At 44.8% G+C, this 18,062-nt stretch overlaps 2 protein-coding genes across 2 annotated transcripts in view; both read right to left on the bottom strand.

The window, feature by feature from the left end:
* DYRK4 (dual specificity tyrosine phosphorylation regulated kinase 4) overlaps positions 1-18,062 on the bottom strand; it is a gene marked incomplete in the record, with an annotated part of 59,175 nt that overhangs the window by 25,023 nt on the left and 16,090 nt on the right. Inside the window, 1 exon segment of the mRNA XM_070049351.1 lies at positions 969-1,049. Within this exon segment, the coding sequence (XP_069905452.1) occupies positions 969-1,049 (81 nt within the window).
* Positions 1-18,062, bottom strand: part of RAD51AP1 (RAD51 associated protein 1) — a 57,535-nt gene that overhangs the window by 604 nt on the left and 38,869 nt on the right. The gene's annotated exons all lie outside the window — the stretch shown is intronic.

The following is an 18,062-nucleotide window of genomic DNA, read 5'->3' on the forward strand; positions in this document are numbered from 1 at the left end:
TGGAGATGCGGCATGGTGATATGAATAGAGTGCTCTCATAGTGTGATGCTGAGTTGGGAAGAAATGTTTGTTAAAAGTTACACTGGCCATCTGCTTGCCTCCATTTCTTGTAGAGAAAAGGCACTAGCCATGACTTCCTACCTGCTAGGATTTGGATATGATTGAGTGTGGTCCCTAAAGGTTCATGTGCTGGAAGCTTGGTCCCCAGTATGACGATGGTGGAAGGTGGTGGAATCGTCAAGCAATGGGGTTTCATGGAAGGTAATTAGGTCACTGGGGGACCCATCCTGGGACTAAAATGGCTCTCACAAGACTCTGATTAGTTCCTGTAAGAGCAGGTTGTTATAAAAGCATGAACTTGGGCTGGCGCCGCGGCTCACTAGGCTAATCCTCTGCCTTGCAGTGCCGGCACACCGCGTTCTAGTCCCGGTCGGAGCGCTGGATTCTGTCCTGGTTGCACCTCTTCCAGGCCAGCTCTCTGCTGTGGCCAGGGAGTGCAGTGGAAGATGGCCCAAGTGCTTGGGCCCTGCACCCCATGGGAGACCAGGAAAAGCACCTGGCTCCTGCCATCGGATCAGCGCAGTGTGCCGGCCGCAGCGTGCTGGCCGCGCCGGCCATTGGAGGGTGAACCAACGGCAAAGGAAGACCTTTCTCTCTGTCTCTCTCTCTCACTGTCCACTCTGCCTGTCAAAAAATAAAAAATAAATAAATTAAATAAATAAATAATAAAAAAATAAAAGCATGAACTTGGCACCTGCAGCTCCATGGCTTCCTGTCTCCCCATGTGATCCCTTTGCATACGTGCCCATCACTGTGATACCATCCACCATGAGGCTCTCCTCAGAGGCAGAACAAATGGGGCCACACGATCTTTCAGGCTCCAAGAATGTGGACTAAATGAATGCCTTTTCTTTACAAAGTACCCAGCCCCAAACATTTTCTTACAGCAAATTGGACTAAGACGCTACCTTACTCAAGAATCGAGTCATTCTGAAGTTCTTAATCTTGGAAGATGGTTTCTGGGCTTGAATCAAAGGCTTACTCTCAACCTAGACCAAGTGTAAGAGGATTGTAATAGTGCTTTGCATAGCTTCACCCCCCAAGCTACCTAGACATTTATTTTGTTTCACTACAATAAACAAGATATACTCAAAGTCAGCATCCCTGACTCCAAAGCTGGGAAGAACCAAGAAAAGCTGAAAGAATTATTCAATAAAGTATGAAGGAATGACTACTCAAGCAAATGATCTTTCCAGAAGTATTAGTCCTGGTATGGCTTGTCTGATGGTTTCCATGCTTAAAAAATGATTAATATAATTCTCTTTTTTTTTCTCAAAATCTTAACTAGAATCACTCAACATGTAAAGGAATAAAAGCTGAGCTGCTATTACTCTGTAGAAAAAAAATGCTCACAGCCTTACCCAGAACTCTTTGCATCCTCACAGTGGCTGCAAAGCTACCCTAGTGGAATCTGTCAGAACCCTAGGCTGAACCCCAGCAACCTGATCAGAAGAAACTTCACAACTAGAAAGGGGTGGGGAGAAGACCCATGTCCTAGAGCAGTGTCCCCTTTGGGACACGCTGGAGGAAGGTGACACAATTGCTGTGTGTTGCACACAGACAGTTGTTCAACGGTTATGCATTTCTTTTAATATTAACTTGAAAAAATACAACCAGAATATTAAGTTGGTAAATTTGTGATGTTATTCAACATGAAAATAAAATTTAAGTAAAAATAAATCAAATGGAGTGTGAGTACTATACAGCTATGACAAAGATGGCACTGAAATGACTACAGTTTAACAAATAGGCTACAGCTTGATCCAAAGTTCTGGCCTTTGAAGAAGAACCTATGGGTTTCCTCCTTCCAGATCACCCCTAGGGAAAGGGATATTTATCCAAAGTTTAGACAGAGCTAGGGCCAGAGCCACCTCCATAAAGGTTGGCCACACCAAAATAAGAACTGGGTACAGCACTTCAACTTAGTATCATTCAACACAGCTACCTCCTTTCACCAAGCTATAATGATTGAAAACTATTTAGAATAGTCAATACCTTCTAGAAGAGGGAGGTGGTGAGAAAGAGAGAGAGAGCATCCATTGGGCCAAGGTCTCATGCCATGTGAGTTAATTTGCTAATGTGTGCCACATGCAGGATTTGGCTGTCTCCTCAGAAGGACCATGATGGTATACAAGCAAATATTGATAGCACAAATCTCACTGAATCTCAGCTTTTCATTAGGTAGACTTATGGGGATTAAAATTCATAAGCATCATCAGTCATCACAAGCTGGCTTTGAGTACGTGGTGGGAAAATAAATGAAAAATATATTAAGAAAATACACCCAAGCTGAATACCAGACTAAGGGTACAGACAATGATTGTCAACAAAAAAGGATAACTGAGGATGCAATCATCCCAGGAGGCTGGTGGGGTGGTGGGTAGGGGGCAGCTGATTGGAATGAATAAGGCTTGGGCAGAATATTAGCTGAGAAAACAGATAGAGAGCATGCTCATCAGGTGAACCAACAGCATGAGGGCAGCCTCTGCTGGTCTTCCCTGATAACACTGGGGAAGCTGGAGTGGAGAGTTGACTATGGATTAAGGAAAACTGGGTTATGATACTTGGTCTTTATCCTATGAGCAATAGTGAACCACTAGGGGCCGGCGCTGTGGCACAGTGGGTTAAAGCCCCATCCTGCAGCGCCGGCATCCCATATGGGCGCCAGTTCAAGTCCTGGTTGCTCCTCTTCTGATCCAGCTCTCTGCTGTGGCCTGGAAAAGCAGTAGAAGATGGCCCAAGTGCTTGGGCCCCTGCACCCGTGTGGGAGACTAGGAAGAAGCTCCTGGCTTCTGGCTCCTGACTTCGGGTCAGCTCAGCTCTGGCCATTGCGGTCATTTGGGGAGTGAACCAGTGGAATGAAAGACCTATCTCTCTCTCTCTCTCTCTCTCTCTCTCTCTCTCTGGCTCTACCTCTCTGTGTCTCTTTCAAATAAATAAAGTAATTCTTTAAAAAAAATAGTGAACCACTGACAGTTTGCATGCATGCCTGGAAGCTGCACCTGCAAAGTAGCACTGCAGAAAGGCCCCTTTCAAAAGCAGCGAGATGGCATAAAATAACGCTCCTGGGTATGGATGGACTCTGCAGTCACATTCTCATTTTGGATCTCATCCCTACTACTCAATAACTGTTTGGATTTGGGCAAGTTATTGACCTTCCTTCATGTGATATAGGGATAATATCAGTACCAACCTCATGGACTTGTGGTGAGGATTAAAAGAGTTAATACAGATGTGTTTTAAAAAATTCCTGGGAAGGGGCTGGCACTGTGGCACAGTAGGTTAAGCCTTCGCCTATGGCTCCAGCATCCCATATGGGCACCAGTTTGAGATCCAGCTGCTCCAATTCTGGTCCAGCTTCCTGCCAATTACCTGGGGAAGCAGTGGAAGATGGCCCAAGTGCTTGGGCCCCTGCACCCACATGGAAGACCCGGAAAAACCTCCTGGCTCCTGGCTTCAAATCAAGCCAGCTTTGGCTGTTGTGGCCCTTTGGGATGTGAACCAGCAGATGGAAGAGCTCTCTCTCTCTCTCTCTCTCTCTATCTGTATCTCTGCCTCTCCAATAAATAAATAAATGTTTTTATAAAAGGTCCTGAGAAAATAAACTTAGATATCTGTGAAATTCCATTTTTCCACAAACCTTTTGAGGTGTCCTTCTATGTGTAAAGTGCTTAAACCAGCCTTATACATACTAGAGTTTGTTTTCCTCATCTGCAAAATACAGAGTGTAATCTTTGCTCATTTCTCGTGAGATAGGAAAATCATGGACCCGGAGTTGATGAGTAAAGATGGTGTGGAACCTAAAATGGCTAAAGGAGATGAGGATGTTTAATCTTGGAAAAGAATAAAACTTTGGGAGGGTAAACAGTTCAGCTACTGCCATACGCATGTACCGGAATTAAACAATTAAATGAAGGGATGGTAGGTGTCACTGTTGTCTCTGTTGGGTAGAAATGTAGATGGTAGATGTAGGTTGTCACTGTTGGGTAGAAATTCACTGATCAGCAACATCAAATCCATATCACCACCACGTGACAATGGATTAGAATTGGAGATACAAGGTCATCAAAACAAGGAAAGTCTGAGGAACTGTTGCAGCCATGAAGAGCCTGCACAGAGAAGACAACTAAATGTGATGGGGCCTCTTTGATGGGATCCCAGAAGAGACAAAAGACATTCAGTAAAAGCTAAAATCTGCATCCAGTGTAGTTAACAGTAATTTATCCTCGGATTGTGGTGCAGCAGAGCAAGTTGCCGTTTGGGATACGAAGACCCCGTATTGGTTCAAGTCCTGGCTATTCCACTTCAGATCTAGCTCCTTGCTAATGCATCCTGGGGGGCAGCACATGGTGACCCGAGTGCTTGGGTCCCTGCCACCTACTTGAGAGACCTGGATGGAGTTCCAGGCTCCTGATTTTGGCCTGGCCCAGCACTGGCCTTTGTAGCCATTTGAGAAGTGAACCAGTGAATGAAAGGTCTCTCTCCCCTACCCCCTCTGTCTCTCTGACTCTGCTTTTCAAGTACGTGAAAATAAAGAAACAAACATTAAAAATAATGGTGTGTCAATATTGGTTCATTATTTTTAACAAATGCACTAATGTATCTACATACTAATGTAAGATGTGAACAGAGGAAACAGTATGAGGTAAGGAAGTGGCATTTGGGAATTCTCTGTACTATCTGCTCAATTTTTCTGTAAATTTAAAATTGTTGTCAAAAATAAAGTATATTATTAAAACAAAACAAAGTGGGCCAGCGTTGTGGCACAATGGATTAAATCGCTTCTACCTGCAATGCTGGCATCCAATATTGGAACACTGGTTCCAGTACCAGCTGCTCCACTTCCAATCCAGATCCCTGGTAACGTGCCTGGGAAAGCAGCAGAAGATGGCCCAAGTACTTGGACCCCTGCACCCATGAAAGAGACCTGGACAGATTCTGGCCTCCTGGCTTCAGCCTGGCTCAGTCCCAGCCATTGTGGCCATTTGGACAGTGAACCAGTGGATGGAAGATCTCTCTCTCTCTCTTTCTCCTTTTCAAATAAATAAAAATAAGTCTTAAAAAAAATAAAACAAGCTCCTGGGTGCAGACAATGTTGGAAGGGCTATCACTTATGACAAAATAAAATTTTGTTCTGCCTAGTCCAAAGGACAGAAGAAGATGAAAGTTTGGAAATTATAGAGAGGTAGAGTCTAGTTCAATATAAGTTATTTCCTAAAGTTCAGTGCTGTCCATGGATAGAAAAGGAGTCCTGGTGAGGTGATGAGCCCTCCATCACTTGTAACACCAGAATCCACCCAACAAACATCTGTGGGCAGTGTGCCTGGAGTCAAGGGGTGGGCAGAATGTACCTTCCCAAATCTCTCAGTCCCTAAGACTCATGCAGATGACCCCTGGAGAAAGGTGGAGGATGGCCCAAGTGCTTGGGCCCTTACACACACGTGGGAGATTCAAAAGAAGCTCCTGGCTCCTGGCACTGGCTTGGCCCAGCCCCAGCCATCGCCACCATCTGGGGAGTAAACCAGCAGATGGAAGATTCTCTTTGTCTCTGTCTCTGTCTCTCTTTCTGTAACTCTACTTTTCAAAATAAATAAATAAATAAATAAATCTAAAAAGAAAAAAAAAGACCTCTGGGATCATGTCTTGAACGAAGCCTTCACCATCTTGGAGAATCAAGGCTGAGAGCAATGCTTCCCAACCTTTGTCACATCATGGTTGGACACAGGACATCATAATCTTTGCATAGCAACCCAGGGAAAAGAGGTAAGATGACTCAGACCAGCAGCTACGAGCCATGAGGACTTGTGGCTGCTACCCTCTGCACATCTCCACCTTACTTCCAGATACTGGTGTGTGGCACACGTTTATGCACCTGCTGATTGCCTGCTTTCTCCAGCAGCTTCCTCAGGAGGCACACAAGCTCCCTAACAACACAGCATTCCTCCACAGCTGCCCCAGGGGGCAGGAGGAAGAGGCTGTGATGTCCCATATTCACAGTAGCAAAAGGAAATGTTTTTTCTTTTAGAAAGTAACCTTTTACGATACTGGCACTTTGGCCACCACGCTGATGTCAAAGCCAATATAACAGAAATGTCTTTAACAGTCCCGAGCTCTGTGTCTACATTTAGAATCTCCTATGTAAAAAGATTTTATTCATGGGAGTGCATAGTATGGATGCTGCTTTCTGTGCTAAGACCTGGGCACTGGACACTGGCTGGATAAAGCCTCTAGAAGGAGGAGTTGGGAAACAAGACAGGAGATACACATGCAAGGATGCCAATAGGGCCCCTTTTAGTTCTGATTCTTGCATGTGTCACAGTTCCCAGAAGTCCCCTCAACAGCTGGAAGTCAACCGTCAAACTCCTTTACTTTCCCAACTTTTTGCATTGAATGTACTACTACTTTGTAATTTAAAATTATCATTGCTGAAAAGCAAAAGGTATCACAACAGATAATGATCCAGAGTCCCCTGTGATGCAAGGAAAGAGGAGACAGTCCCGACAGCAGGGAGCACTCATCTGTCCATGAGAGCCTAGACTCTGTGGTTCAGGCATTTCCGCACCAAGGGACCTGATCTGGGATGGCCATAGAAGGTGGCAACAGCACCGGAGGGATGGAGAGATGGAGCAGGAGGTGCGCTCACGAAGAAGCCGAGGTCGTTAAGACTCTCCCACATTCACCCACGTTTGAATCGAGGGTGGAGTGTGGGGGTAGGGTTCCCCCAGGGTGTTCGGCTACAGTTGACATCCCTGGGTGATGGACTGTGGGCCCAGGAGCTACCAGAACACACAGTGAGGCGGGCTGCAGAGGCCTCAAGTCTCCAGTCCTGATCCTTGGTCGTTCTTCGGCCTCTCTCGGGTCTCCGTTTGCTGAGTTGGTTCACTAGTTTGCACCAGGCAAGGCACTTGTGTTCTCATACTTCCCCCTGCCACAAAAGGCAAACTCTTTATCATACTGCCTTACAAAAGCCAGCTCATCCCTCCCAAATAAAAGCTGAGTCCAGTTCGAAAGCTGATGAGGAGGAAGGAGGGGAAGTTGAAACCAACTTTCCTACTCCCCACACTTCACCTGGCATTTATGCAAAATAGCTGCAAAAGTGCCAGCCCAGGAAGGTCCAGTTCCAGGTTCCTGCGATCCAGCCCTTCTTTTTGCCTCCCAGAGCCAGGAAGATACTTGACAACAGAATTGAGAGATGCAGTCAATCTGAACAGATTAACTGAGCACATCTCTCTGTGCCACGCACTGGGCTAAGCCAGGATCCTATGGTCCAGACTCCCTAATGATCAAGCCCAGAAACTTGAATTTTACACTGAGCTCCCCCAAAAGAAATGAAATCAGCCTGTGAAAGAGACACCTGCACTCCCCACTTCACTGCAGCACTAGCCTCAGTAGCCAAGATATAGAATTAACCTGGGTGTCCATCATTGGAAGGAAATGTGGTGTAGCCACACAAGGGAGTATCATCCATTCATAAAATTAGATTGATATCTTGACATTCACAGCAAAATGGACAGAACAGAAGGTCATTATATTAAATGAAATAAGCCAAACACTCAAATACCGTATGTCCTCTCTCATATGTGGGCATTTCAAAAGCTGGGCTGATCCTAGAATAGTGATTAGCAGAGACTGAGAAAGGTGGAGAAAGGGAGGTAGAGTTGAATAACAGGTACCACAGCACAGTCAGATAGAAGTCACAGGTTCTGGGGCTCCACAGCACAGTGGTGACTGTAGTTCACAGTAACATGATATATTTTGCATAAAGAACCAGAGAAGAGAAGCTAGTAGGCTCTAAACATAAAAGACAAGGAACAAATATTAATTGCCCAGTTGATTGGTTTATGCTGGATATGTGTGTCCCATAAAAACGTTCAAGTAGTACATGTTAATCAAAAAGTTTTTTTAATATACATTTTTTTAAAAGCTCCCCCAGTGAGTGCTACGCAGCCAAGTTTGGAGCCACATTCCAATGCAATCCTCTCCTTTGGAATTCACATCTCCCACCTCTGAATTTTGCTTTCCTTTATGCCTTGGGTGTTTATGTAACCTTTCTCATTTTTCATGAATTCTTCTTATCTGTCCCCCCTCAACAAGATTCCATGCCAGTCCTAGAACCTCCAGAGCAATCCCTCTTGGTAAATTCATCTGGGGATCCCCAAGATGCCTACCTGGGTGTCAGCGTCCATGCTGTCAAGACAAGAGCCAGGCCTGGCTGAGTGTCTCAGGATGAGGGTAGGGTCTGCATGAAGTTCGTCTTCCCTGTTGGGGGAGCAGGGTCTGCTGTCGCCTGCCTCTTTGTATGATGTCACAGGGGAGTGCCTCCATTGCAAACCCATATTAACAACACAAGCTGCCTAAGGTACGCACACCCTCTCCCTTTCAGCAGTGAGCGTGAGAATACTTTTTCACATTTGTAGACAGCCACTGAAGATTTCTTGTCCTGAGTGGCTAATTGTGGGAGGGTAAAGATACCCTATAAGTCTCCTTGTCCACCATATTCCTAGTCCAGGCATCCATTGCAAGGATCTCCTAAGCAGTGTGCCTGCCCCTCTGTGGCCCGTCCTCTGCTCTGCCACCTGAGTGGCCTTAGAAATGAATATCAACATCCGACCATGTTACAATGTCCACTATATGCCCTCAGCGACTGCCTGGGGCATGGAAGTTCTGGCATACAAAACTTTCCCAGCTTTATTCCTAGTCATGGCCATGCCCTGCCTTTCGGCTCCCACTAGAATACATATAGCTTCAAACACCATGCTGTTTCACCTGTTAGCACTTCTGCTCCTGTCTGTTTCGGCTTTGAATATTCTCCCATCACTGATCCCACCACCACTTACTCCACTCCAATCGCCCACCCCTCCATCACTCACTTAGAAAATGTACCCATATTTGAGGCCCAGGAGTCACTTTCTCCAGGAAGTCTTTGTGACCACTCCCTCTCTATTTAACCCTGCCTACCCTAGGCTTTGGACACGCTCCCATCACAGCACCTGCAAGGTTTGTGGGGTAAGGCTGTTGCACATCTGCCATCTGCAGAACTATAAAATGCTTTAACAAAAAAGCTCGGTCTTATCTTGGAATCTCAAAGCTTAACACGGTAGGCTTCTTAAATATTTGCTCAAGGAACAATGGAAAGAAGGGGAGGAGGAAGAAAAGGAGGGAGAGAGGGAGCAGAAAGCCCTTGCAACTGTCTTGAAGGATTTGAGGCTACTTAAGCTTTGCTTTCAGGACCTCCCCCTTGGTGGTCCACCCATTCCCTGGTAGCCTCATTCCCACTCCTAGTGACTTCCATTCCTACCAGGGCCAGTGCTCTCCTGCTCCCTGCTCCCTAGCACCTCTTTCTTGGAAAGAAAGCCTCCTAATAAACTAATTTACCTAAGAGAATCCCCCCCTCCGCCTGTACCCCTTTTCGAGGGCACCTGCTTTCCCAAAGAGAATGCATGGAAAAAGAAGTGCTTTGTTCCAAATAAGGAAGTCTCTACAAAGATTTTCAGATGCTGGGGGAAGATTAGATAAATGAAAGGGTTCATTTTAGGAAAGAGAGGCCTCACAAACTCTATCAGGCAGTGGCCCTTTCCCGGTGTGAACCACACTGGCCCAACCATGTAACCTCTGCATCAGAGTGGAGCCAAGAGAGGCACAGAGGGCAGAACTCCCAACGGGATGCCTCACATCAGTGGGTGTCCTCTCCCCAGGGCACTCTGCCTTCTCCTGCTCTGGTTCACATCCTCATCATGCCAGCACTGACCTGTACCCTCACCTTGGGTGGAAATCCTAAAATGTTTACCCAAGGGTCACCGAGGACCAAACGCACTCCGACTCTGGGAGCTAACAGATAATAGGTCTGGTCCCTATTCAGGCTTGGGTAGAGCAGACCCCCATCACCTGTGAAGTTCAGGAGAGAAAGCAACTGGGCTCCCAGCAGGCATCCAGGCCCCAGTCCCCAGCCCCAGGCCACCCAGGCCACCCAGGCTGGGCAGACCGTGAGCCTCAGTCATAGCTCAAGGGCTGTTTTCCTATTTTCTCAGCTGGCTTCTCTTCATCCTCATGAAAAACAAAAGGAGACACAACACCTCCCCAAGTGCCTGGTCATGGCTGCATGGGCAGGTGAAGCTCAAGTTCTGTGACAGCAAACTCACCACTTCCTCCTTACCAGAGGCCACAACAACCAAGAGTTCAAAACAAATTAGTACAGGAGGCCAGTGCCGCAGCTCACGAGGCTAATCCTCCACCTTGCAGCGCCGGCACACTGGGTTCTAGTCCCGGTCGGGGTGCCGGATTCTGTCCCGGCTGCCCCTCTTCCAGGCCAGCTCTCTGCTGTGGCCAGGGAGTGCAGTGGAGGATGGCCCAAGTGCTTGGGCTCTGCACCCCATGAGAGACCAGGAGAAGCACCTGGCTCCTGCCATCAGATCAGCGCGGTGCGCCAGCCGTGGCGGCCATTGGAGGGTGAACCAACGGCAAAGGAAGACCTTTCTCTCTGTCTCTCTCTCACTGTCCACTCTGCCTGTCAGAAAAAATTTTTTAAAAAAATTAGTACAGGAAGGAGGTGTGACGAAGAGAGAGAAGAACAATCTTTGGGGAATTCTCTACAGCACACAATCAGGCCCTGCAGAGCATTGCAAAGAACTGGGAGAAAGAAGGAGGTTCCTGGGCTTCTCATGCCCTCAGCGAAATGATTGTCACCCATCACTGCACCGTTCCCATAGATCTTAAGCATGGCTGTCACTGCCACTTCCAGCTAAGGGAATGCATGAGGGAGCCCAGGATGCCTGGATAGCCAGGAGCCATCTGCTGATTACACCCACAGCCCAGTCTGGGCTCAGGAGACCCATTAGCAGAATGAACGTGGCCAGCCACTGGGGAAGCCCAGGTTCTGGGCTCATGAATGCAGTGTCCTCCCTGGAGCTCTGCCTGCCAGCCTCTGCCCCCTGGTGGATGTGGAGGAGATGACTGACCACGCTTGAGGGAAGGACAACAGCCTAAGCTTGGGTGTCCAAACACCTAAACTTATTTTCTAGTGCAACACCCTTGGAGGGCATACTTCCCTTTCTGGGCCTCTGAAGAACCAGGATGCTGGAAGTGACGTTAGGGATCCTACAGGATCAGGCCCTCATTTTACAGATGGAGAAAGAGAAACTGAAGTCATCCAAGCAACTTATCCAGAATAGCACAACCGAGAGTAGCGAACCTGAGTCTAGAACCTCAGCCCTCATGTACCCTTTCACCATGGCATGCTACCATCCTCTGATCTCCTCTGACCTCTCTGCATTGTCAGGAAACTCATGATAAGGGATTATAAAGCACTTCCCTTCCAAGAGGCTCTGATCAAAAACAAGATCATGTTTTTCTTCTGATGGTGCCTGGAAACAGATGACAATGGATAAAAGCATTCAAGAAACCAAGCGCTTGTTCTATAGTTAGCAAATTCCCTGGAATACAAGGTGGGTCTGTGTGTCCTGTAGGAGGGGTAGAGCAGATGGTTCCCAAGGCTCTATTTCCATTCACTTAGACTGAGAACCTGCCTTTGCACTTGCTGTTTTCTTCTGCCTGAAATGCCCTCCCTGCCGTTCACATGCAGCCTCCCTACACAACGCCAGGGGGCGGCACCCACCTAGAACAAAGTGTACCGATGCCATGTGACGGGACTACAGCTGACTGGCACATGAGAGAAGCAGAGCATAGTGTCCCAGGTGGCAGCCAATGACGTAAGAGAACTTTCTCTAGGCTCCTACAGAACTTTGCTGCTACCTCAATGAGAGCACTCACCATCCTTCTGTCACTTTTCTTTTTACACATTCATAGCCCCACTAGACTGTGCCACAGGCGGATATAAATTGTTCATTTTTCTATCCCAGTACCAATGACTATTTTTTCCCAAAGTGAGTTCCCTTGATCAAGGATCTAAAACTAATTCCTGGAGCAAGGACAGTCTATTCAATAAATGGTGCTGGGAAAATTGGATTTCCACGTGCAGAATCATGAAGCAAGACCCCTACCTTACACCTTACACAAAAATCCACTCAACGTGGATTAAAGACCTAAATCTACGATCTGACACCATCAAGTTACTAGAGAACATTGGAGAAACCCTTCAAGATATTGGCACAGGCAAAGAGTTTCTGGAAAAGACCCGGGAGGCACAGGCAGTCAAAGCCAAAATTAACTATTGGGATTGCATCAAATTGAGAAGTTTCTGTACTGCAAAAGAAACAGTCAGGAGAGTGAAGAGACAACCGACAGAATGGGAAAAAATATTTGCAAACTATGCAACAGATAAAGGGTTAATAACCAGAATCTACAAAGAGATCAAGAAACTCCACAAAAACAAAACCAACAACCCAATTAAGAGATGGGCCAAGGACCTCAATAGACATTTTTCAAAAGAGGAAATCCAAATGGCCAACAGGCACATGAAAAAATGTTCAAGGTCATTAGCAATCAGGGAAATGCAAATCAAAACCACAATGAGGTTTCACCTCACCCCGGTTAGAATGGCTCACACACAGAAATCTACCAACAACAGATGCTGGCGAGGATGTGGGGAAAAAGGGACACTAACCCACTGTTGGTGGGAATGCAAACTGGTCAAGCCACTATGGAAGTCAGTCTGGAGATTCCTCAGAAACCTGAATAAAACCCTACCATTCGACCCAGCCATCCCACTACTTGGAATTTACCCAAAGGAATTTAAATTGGCAAACAAAAAAGCGGTCTGCAGCCTAATGTTTATTGCAGCTCAATTCACAATAGCTAAGACCTGGAACCGACCTAAATGCCCATCAACGGTAGACTGGATAAAGAAATTATGGGATATGTACTCTTTAGAATACTATACCGCAGTAAGAAACAACGAAATCCAGTCATTTGCAACAAAATGGAGGAATCTGGAACACATCATGCTGAGTGAAATAAGCCAGTCCCAAAGGGACAAATATCATATGTTCTCCCTGATCAGTGACAACTGACTGAACACCAAAAAGGAAACCTCCTGAAGTGAAATGGACACTATGGGAAACAGTGACTTGATCAGCATAGCCCTGACTGTTAATGAACAACTTAATACATTATCCCTCTTAGTAGTTTTTTTGTCTGTTCTACTTAATAGGACTGGTTTAATTCTGTAATTAATACACAGTTACTCTTAAGTGTTAAAAATTAACTGAAATGTGATCCCTGTTAAACATAAGAGTGGGAATAAGAGAGGGAAGAGATGTATAATTTGGGACATGCTCAAGCTGACTTGCCCCAAATGGTAGAGTTAGAAACATACCAGGGGATTCCAATTCAATCCCATCAGGGTGGCATGTACCAATGCCATCTCACTATTCCAAGTGATCAATTTCAGTTCACAATTGATCATAATGAAAGGACTAAGAGTCAAAGGGAGCACATAAACAAGTCTAGTACCTGCTAACACTAACCGATGGAATAAATAAAGGGGAGAGTGATCCAACATGGGAAGTGAGATACTCAGCAGACTCATAGAATGGCAGATGTCCTAAATAGCACTCTGGCCTCAGAATCAGCCCTAAAGGCATTCGGATCTGGCTGAAAAGCCCATGAGAGTATTTCAGGCATGGAAAGCCAAGACACTCTGGCAAAAGATCTCTGTGAGTGAGATCCCAGTGGAAAGAACAGGTCTTCAAAGAAGGAGGTACCTTTCTCTGAAGGGAGGAGAGAACCTCCACTTTGACTATGACCTTGTCTAAACAAGATAAGAATCGGAGAACTCAGAGGGCTTCCATAGCCTTGGAAACTCATGACTGGAGCATAGGGAGACTACTGATGCCATAGACAGGAGTGTCAATTGGTAAAGTCAACAACAGGAGTCACTGTGCACTTACTCCTCATGTAGGATCTCTGTCCTTAATGTGCTGTGTATTGAGATTTAATGCTATAACGAGTACTCAAACAATATATTTCACTTTGTGTTTCTATGGGGGTGCAAACTGTTGAAATCTTTACTTAATGTATACTAAACTGATCCTCTGTAAAAAAAAAAAAAAAAAGAAAAAAGAAATTATCAACTCCCAACTTGACTCTCACTGGGATTAAACATGACAATAGGTCTGATCTGATTTCATCATCATTTAAAAAAAATCATCTATTATTTTTCACTTTATGTTTCTGTGTGGGAACAAACTGTTGAAATCCTTACTTAATGTATACTAAGCTGATCTTCTGTATATTAAGATAATCGAAAATGAATCTTGATGTGAATGGAAGGGGAGAGGGAGTGGGAAAGGGGAGGGTAGTGGGTGGGAGGGACAGTATGTGGGGGAAGCCATTGTAATCCATAAATCGTACTTTGGAAATTTATATTCATTAAATAAAAGTTAAAAAAAAAAGTGAGTTCCCAATAATCATTTATGGGAGGACTAATAAAAAGCTCATCAGAGTCCAGCATTGTGTTGGAGCAGGCTAAGCCATGCCTTTGATATCATCAGCTCATATTGGAGTGTTGGTGCAAGTCTCAGCTGCTCCATTCCCAATCTAGCTTCCTGTTTATGCACCTGGGAAAGCAGTAGAAGATGTGCTTGGGCTTGGGCCCCTACCACCCACATGGAAGACCACAATGGAGCTCTGGGCTCCTGGCTGTGGCCTGGCCCAGCCTTGGCTATTATGGCCATTTAGGAAGTGAACAGTTGGTGGACGATCTCTGCCTATCTCCCCCCACCCACGCCCCTATCATCTCTATCTTTGTCACTCTGCCTTTCAAATAAATAAATCTCTTTAAAAAAAGAAAAAAAGTACATGGTCTTTGGAGTCAGACAGATTGACCATGACTCTTCCCTGCCATGCTCACTATGTGACCCTGGCAGCCACTGCTCCCCCATCTTGGGCTCAGTTTCCTCTTTCTGCAAAACAAAACCAGTGACCTCACAGTAAAAAAATAATTAAATACATAAAGAAGTGAGGCACTATGAGAACCAGCAGAAACTACCAGTACAATAAGATGTTATTCTTAAAAAAATTCAAATATTGAGATTGCTAGGTCAAAATTATAAAGTAATTATACGTAATATTCTTAGTGAAATAAGAGGCTGAAAATGTGAGAAAAGTTTAAGTTACCACACAAATGACCCAATAGGTTTAAAAATAAATTAGAACTTTCAAAAATAAAAATATAATAATTGAAATTTAAAACTCAGTGACTTAATAACACAGTATACATTTCCAAAGATAGAATCAGTGAACTGAAAGAAACAGGTTTGAAGAACTTAACTGGCAAACAACAGAGCGACAAAGATAAGAAACTATGGTCAGAGATGACAGACATGGAGGAGGGAGTGACACCTAACATGCGTCTAAGTGGAGTTTCAGAAGGAGAGAAAGAAACAGTAAACAAAGACAAAATGACCAGGACAATTCTCAAAGCTGATGAAAGGCAAAGTTACAAAACTCTTCAAAGGCAATACCTATATCTTTATTATTTGAGTGAAGATTGATTTCTGAAGACAAAAAGTGCTATCCATAAATGTGCCTACTTTTATTTTTTGAAAGATTTATTTATTTATTTACTTATTTGAAAGGCAGAGTGACAGAAAGGAAAGGGAGAAACAATGAGAGAGAGAGAGAGAGAAACAGACAGAAGGACAAAGAGAGAGAGAGAGAGAGAGAGATCCTTCGCCTGCTGGTTCACCCCCCAAATGGCTGCAACAGTTAGGGCTGGGCCAGGCCAAAGCCAGAAACCGGGAATTGCATCCTGGTTTCTTACATGGGTGGCAGGGGCCCACGTACTTGGGCTATCTTTTGCTGCCTTCCCCGGTGAGTGGGCAGGGAACCAGCACTTTAATATGAGATGCCAACATCGTAAGTGGCAGCTAAACCCCCGGTGTCACAACGTCATACCTACTGTACCTGTTTTTAATTTACTACTTCTGTTCATCTAAAGATGACATAAGGGAATAAAGAGACAACCCAACATTATAGCATGGCTACAGGATACAATATTAACATACAAAAGTCAATCGCTTTCCTAAATGCCAGCAATGAAAAAATTGGAATGTAAAAGCACACCATCATTTATATTAGTATCCTCAAGAAATGGAAATATTTAGCCACAAATCTAACTAACAAAATATGTACAAAATTATGTAAATAAAATTACAAAGCTCTGAAGGAAGAAATCAAAGAAGAGCTAAATCAGTAGAAAGATTTTTTCATGTTTGTGGCTAGGGAGATTTGATATTAAGATTTTAGTTCTTCTCAACTTGATCTGTGGATTCAATACAGTCTCAGTCAAAATTTCATCACATTTTCCGATAGATAGCTAGCAAGAAATTGATTGTAAGGTCACATGGAGAGGCAAAGGACCAGGGACAGCCAATGCTAACTGAAGACAAAACTGAAGAACTGATTATCTGATTTCAAGCTACAGTAATCAAGATAGTGTGGCATTGAAGAGCAAATATATGAGTGGGACAGATACAAGAAGGCCTATACATGGACCAACACAACTACTAAGGCATCTTCAAAAAGTTCATGGAAATTGTGTATTGTGAAAAAACTATGCATGGATTTCAAACACTTTTTCACCAGAATAAACTTATTTAGTTCCATTTTTCACAAGCTTTTCAAAGTACCCTTGTAGAGTCAATTGATCACTGAAAAAGGAACAAAAGTAGTTCAGTAGAAGAAGGAATCTCTTCAACCATGCTTCTGGAAACTGGACATTCACACAGAGACACACAATGAATCTAGACATAGAACTAGTATCTGATCACCTCATAAAAACTCACTCAAAATGGCTCACAGACCTAAATGTAAATGGCAAAACTGTTTCCAGAAGATAGCATAGGAGAAAATCTAGGTGACCTTGGTTTTGGTGATATAATGCAAAAAGCAGGATCATGAAAGAAAAAAATGGTAAGTTGGGTTTTGTTACATTAAAATTTCTGCTCTCCAGCCCAACACTGTGGCATAGCAGCTAAAGCCGCTGCCTGCAGTGCCGGCATCCCATATGGGTGCTGGTTCTAGACCCGGATGCTCCACTTCTGATCCAGCTCTCTGCTATGGCCTGGGAAATCAGTAGAAAGTGGCCCACGTCCTTGGGCCCCTGCACCCATATGGGAGACATGAGAGCTCCTGGCTCTCAGCTTCGGATTGGCGCAGCTCCAGCCATTGTGGCCAATTGGGGAGTGAACCATCGGATGGAAGACCCCCCCTCCCCCGCCTCTCCTTCTCTTTGTGTAACTGACCTTCAAATAAATTTAAAAAAAAGACTTATCCCAGCTACTTTAAAAAAATTAAAAAATAAAACTTCTGCTCTCCAAAAGGTATTGTTAAGAGAAGGAAAGACAAGACACAGGTGAGGAGAAAGTTTGTGCAAAACACACATCTGACTAAGTACATGTATCTAAACTACGTAAAGAATCCTTAAAATTCAACAAGAAAGCAATCTAATCTTTAAAAAGAGCAAAAGCTAAAATAAATCTTTACAAGGAGGGGGGGCGGCGCTGTGGCACAGTGGGTAAAGCCGCCACCTGCGGTGTCAGCATCCCATATGGGCGCTGGTTCAAGTCCCGGTTGCTCCGCTTTGCATCCAGCTTTCTGCTATGGCCTGGGAAAGCAGTGGAAGATGGCCCAAGTCCTTGGGCCCCTGCACCCGCATGGGAAATGCAGAAGAAGCTCCTGGCTCCTGCCTTCGGATAGGCGCAGCTCCGGCTGTTGCAGCCAGTTGGGGAGTGAACCAGTAGATGGAAGACCTCTCTCTCTTTCTCTCTCTCTCTCTGCCTCTCCTTCTCTCTCTATGTAACTCTGACTTTCAAATAAATAAAATAAATCTTTACAAAAAAATGAGCAAAAGATCTTAACAGACACCTCTACAAAGAAGAGACACATGTAAGCATAGGAAGAATATACTCATCATGACGTCATTTAGTAACTGCAAATTAAAACAATGAGATGCAATCACATGCCTGTTAGAACATCTAAAATTCAAAACCCCGACAGCACCAAATACTGGCAAGGATGAGGCACAGCAGGAACTCTCAGTCACC

This window comes from Oryctolagus cuniculus, chromosome 9 (assembly GCF_964237555.1).
Source record: "Oryctolagus cuniculus chromosome 9, mOryCun1.1, whole genome shotgun sequence".
Lineage (NCBI taxonomy): Eukaryota > Metazoa > Chordata > Mammalia > Lagomorpha > Leporidae > Oryctolagus > Oryctolagus cuniculus.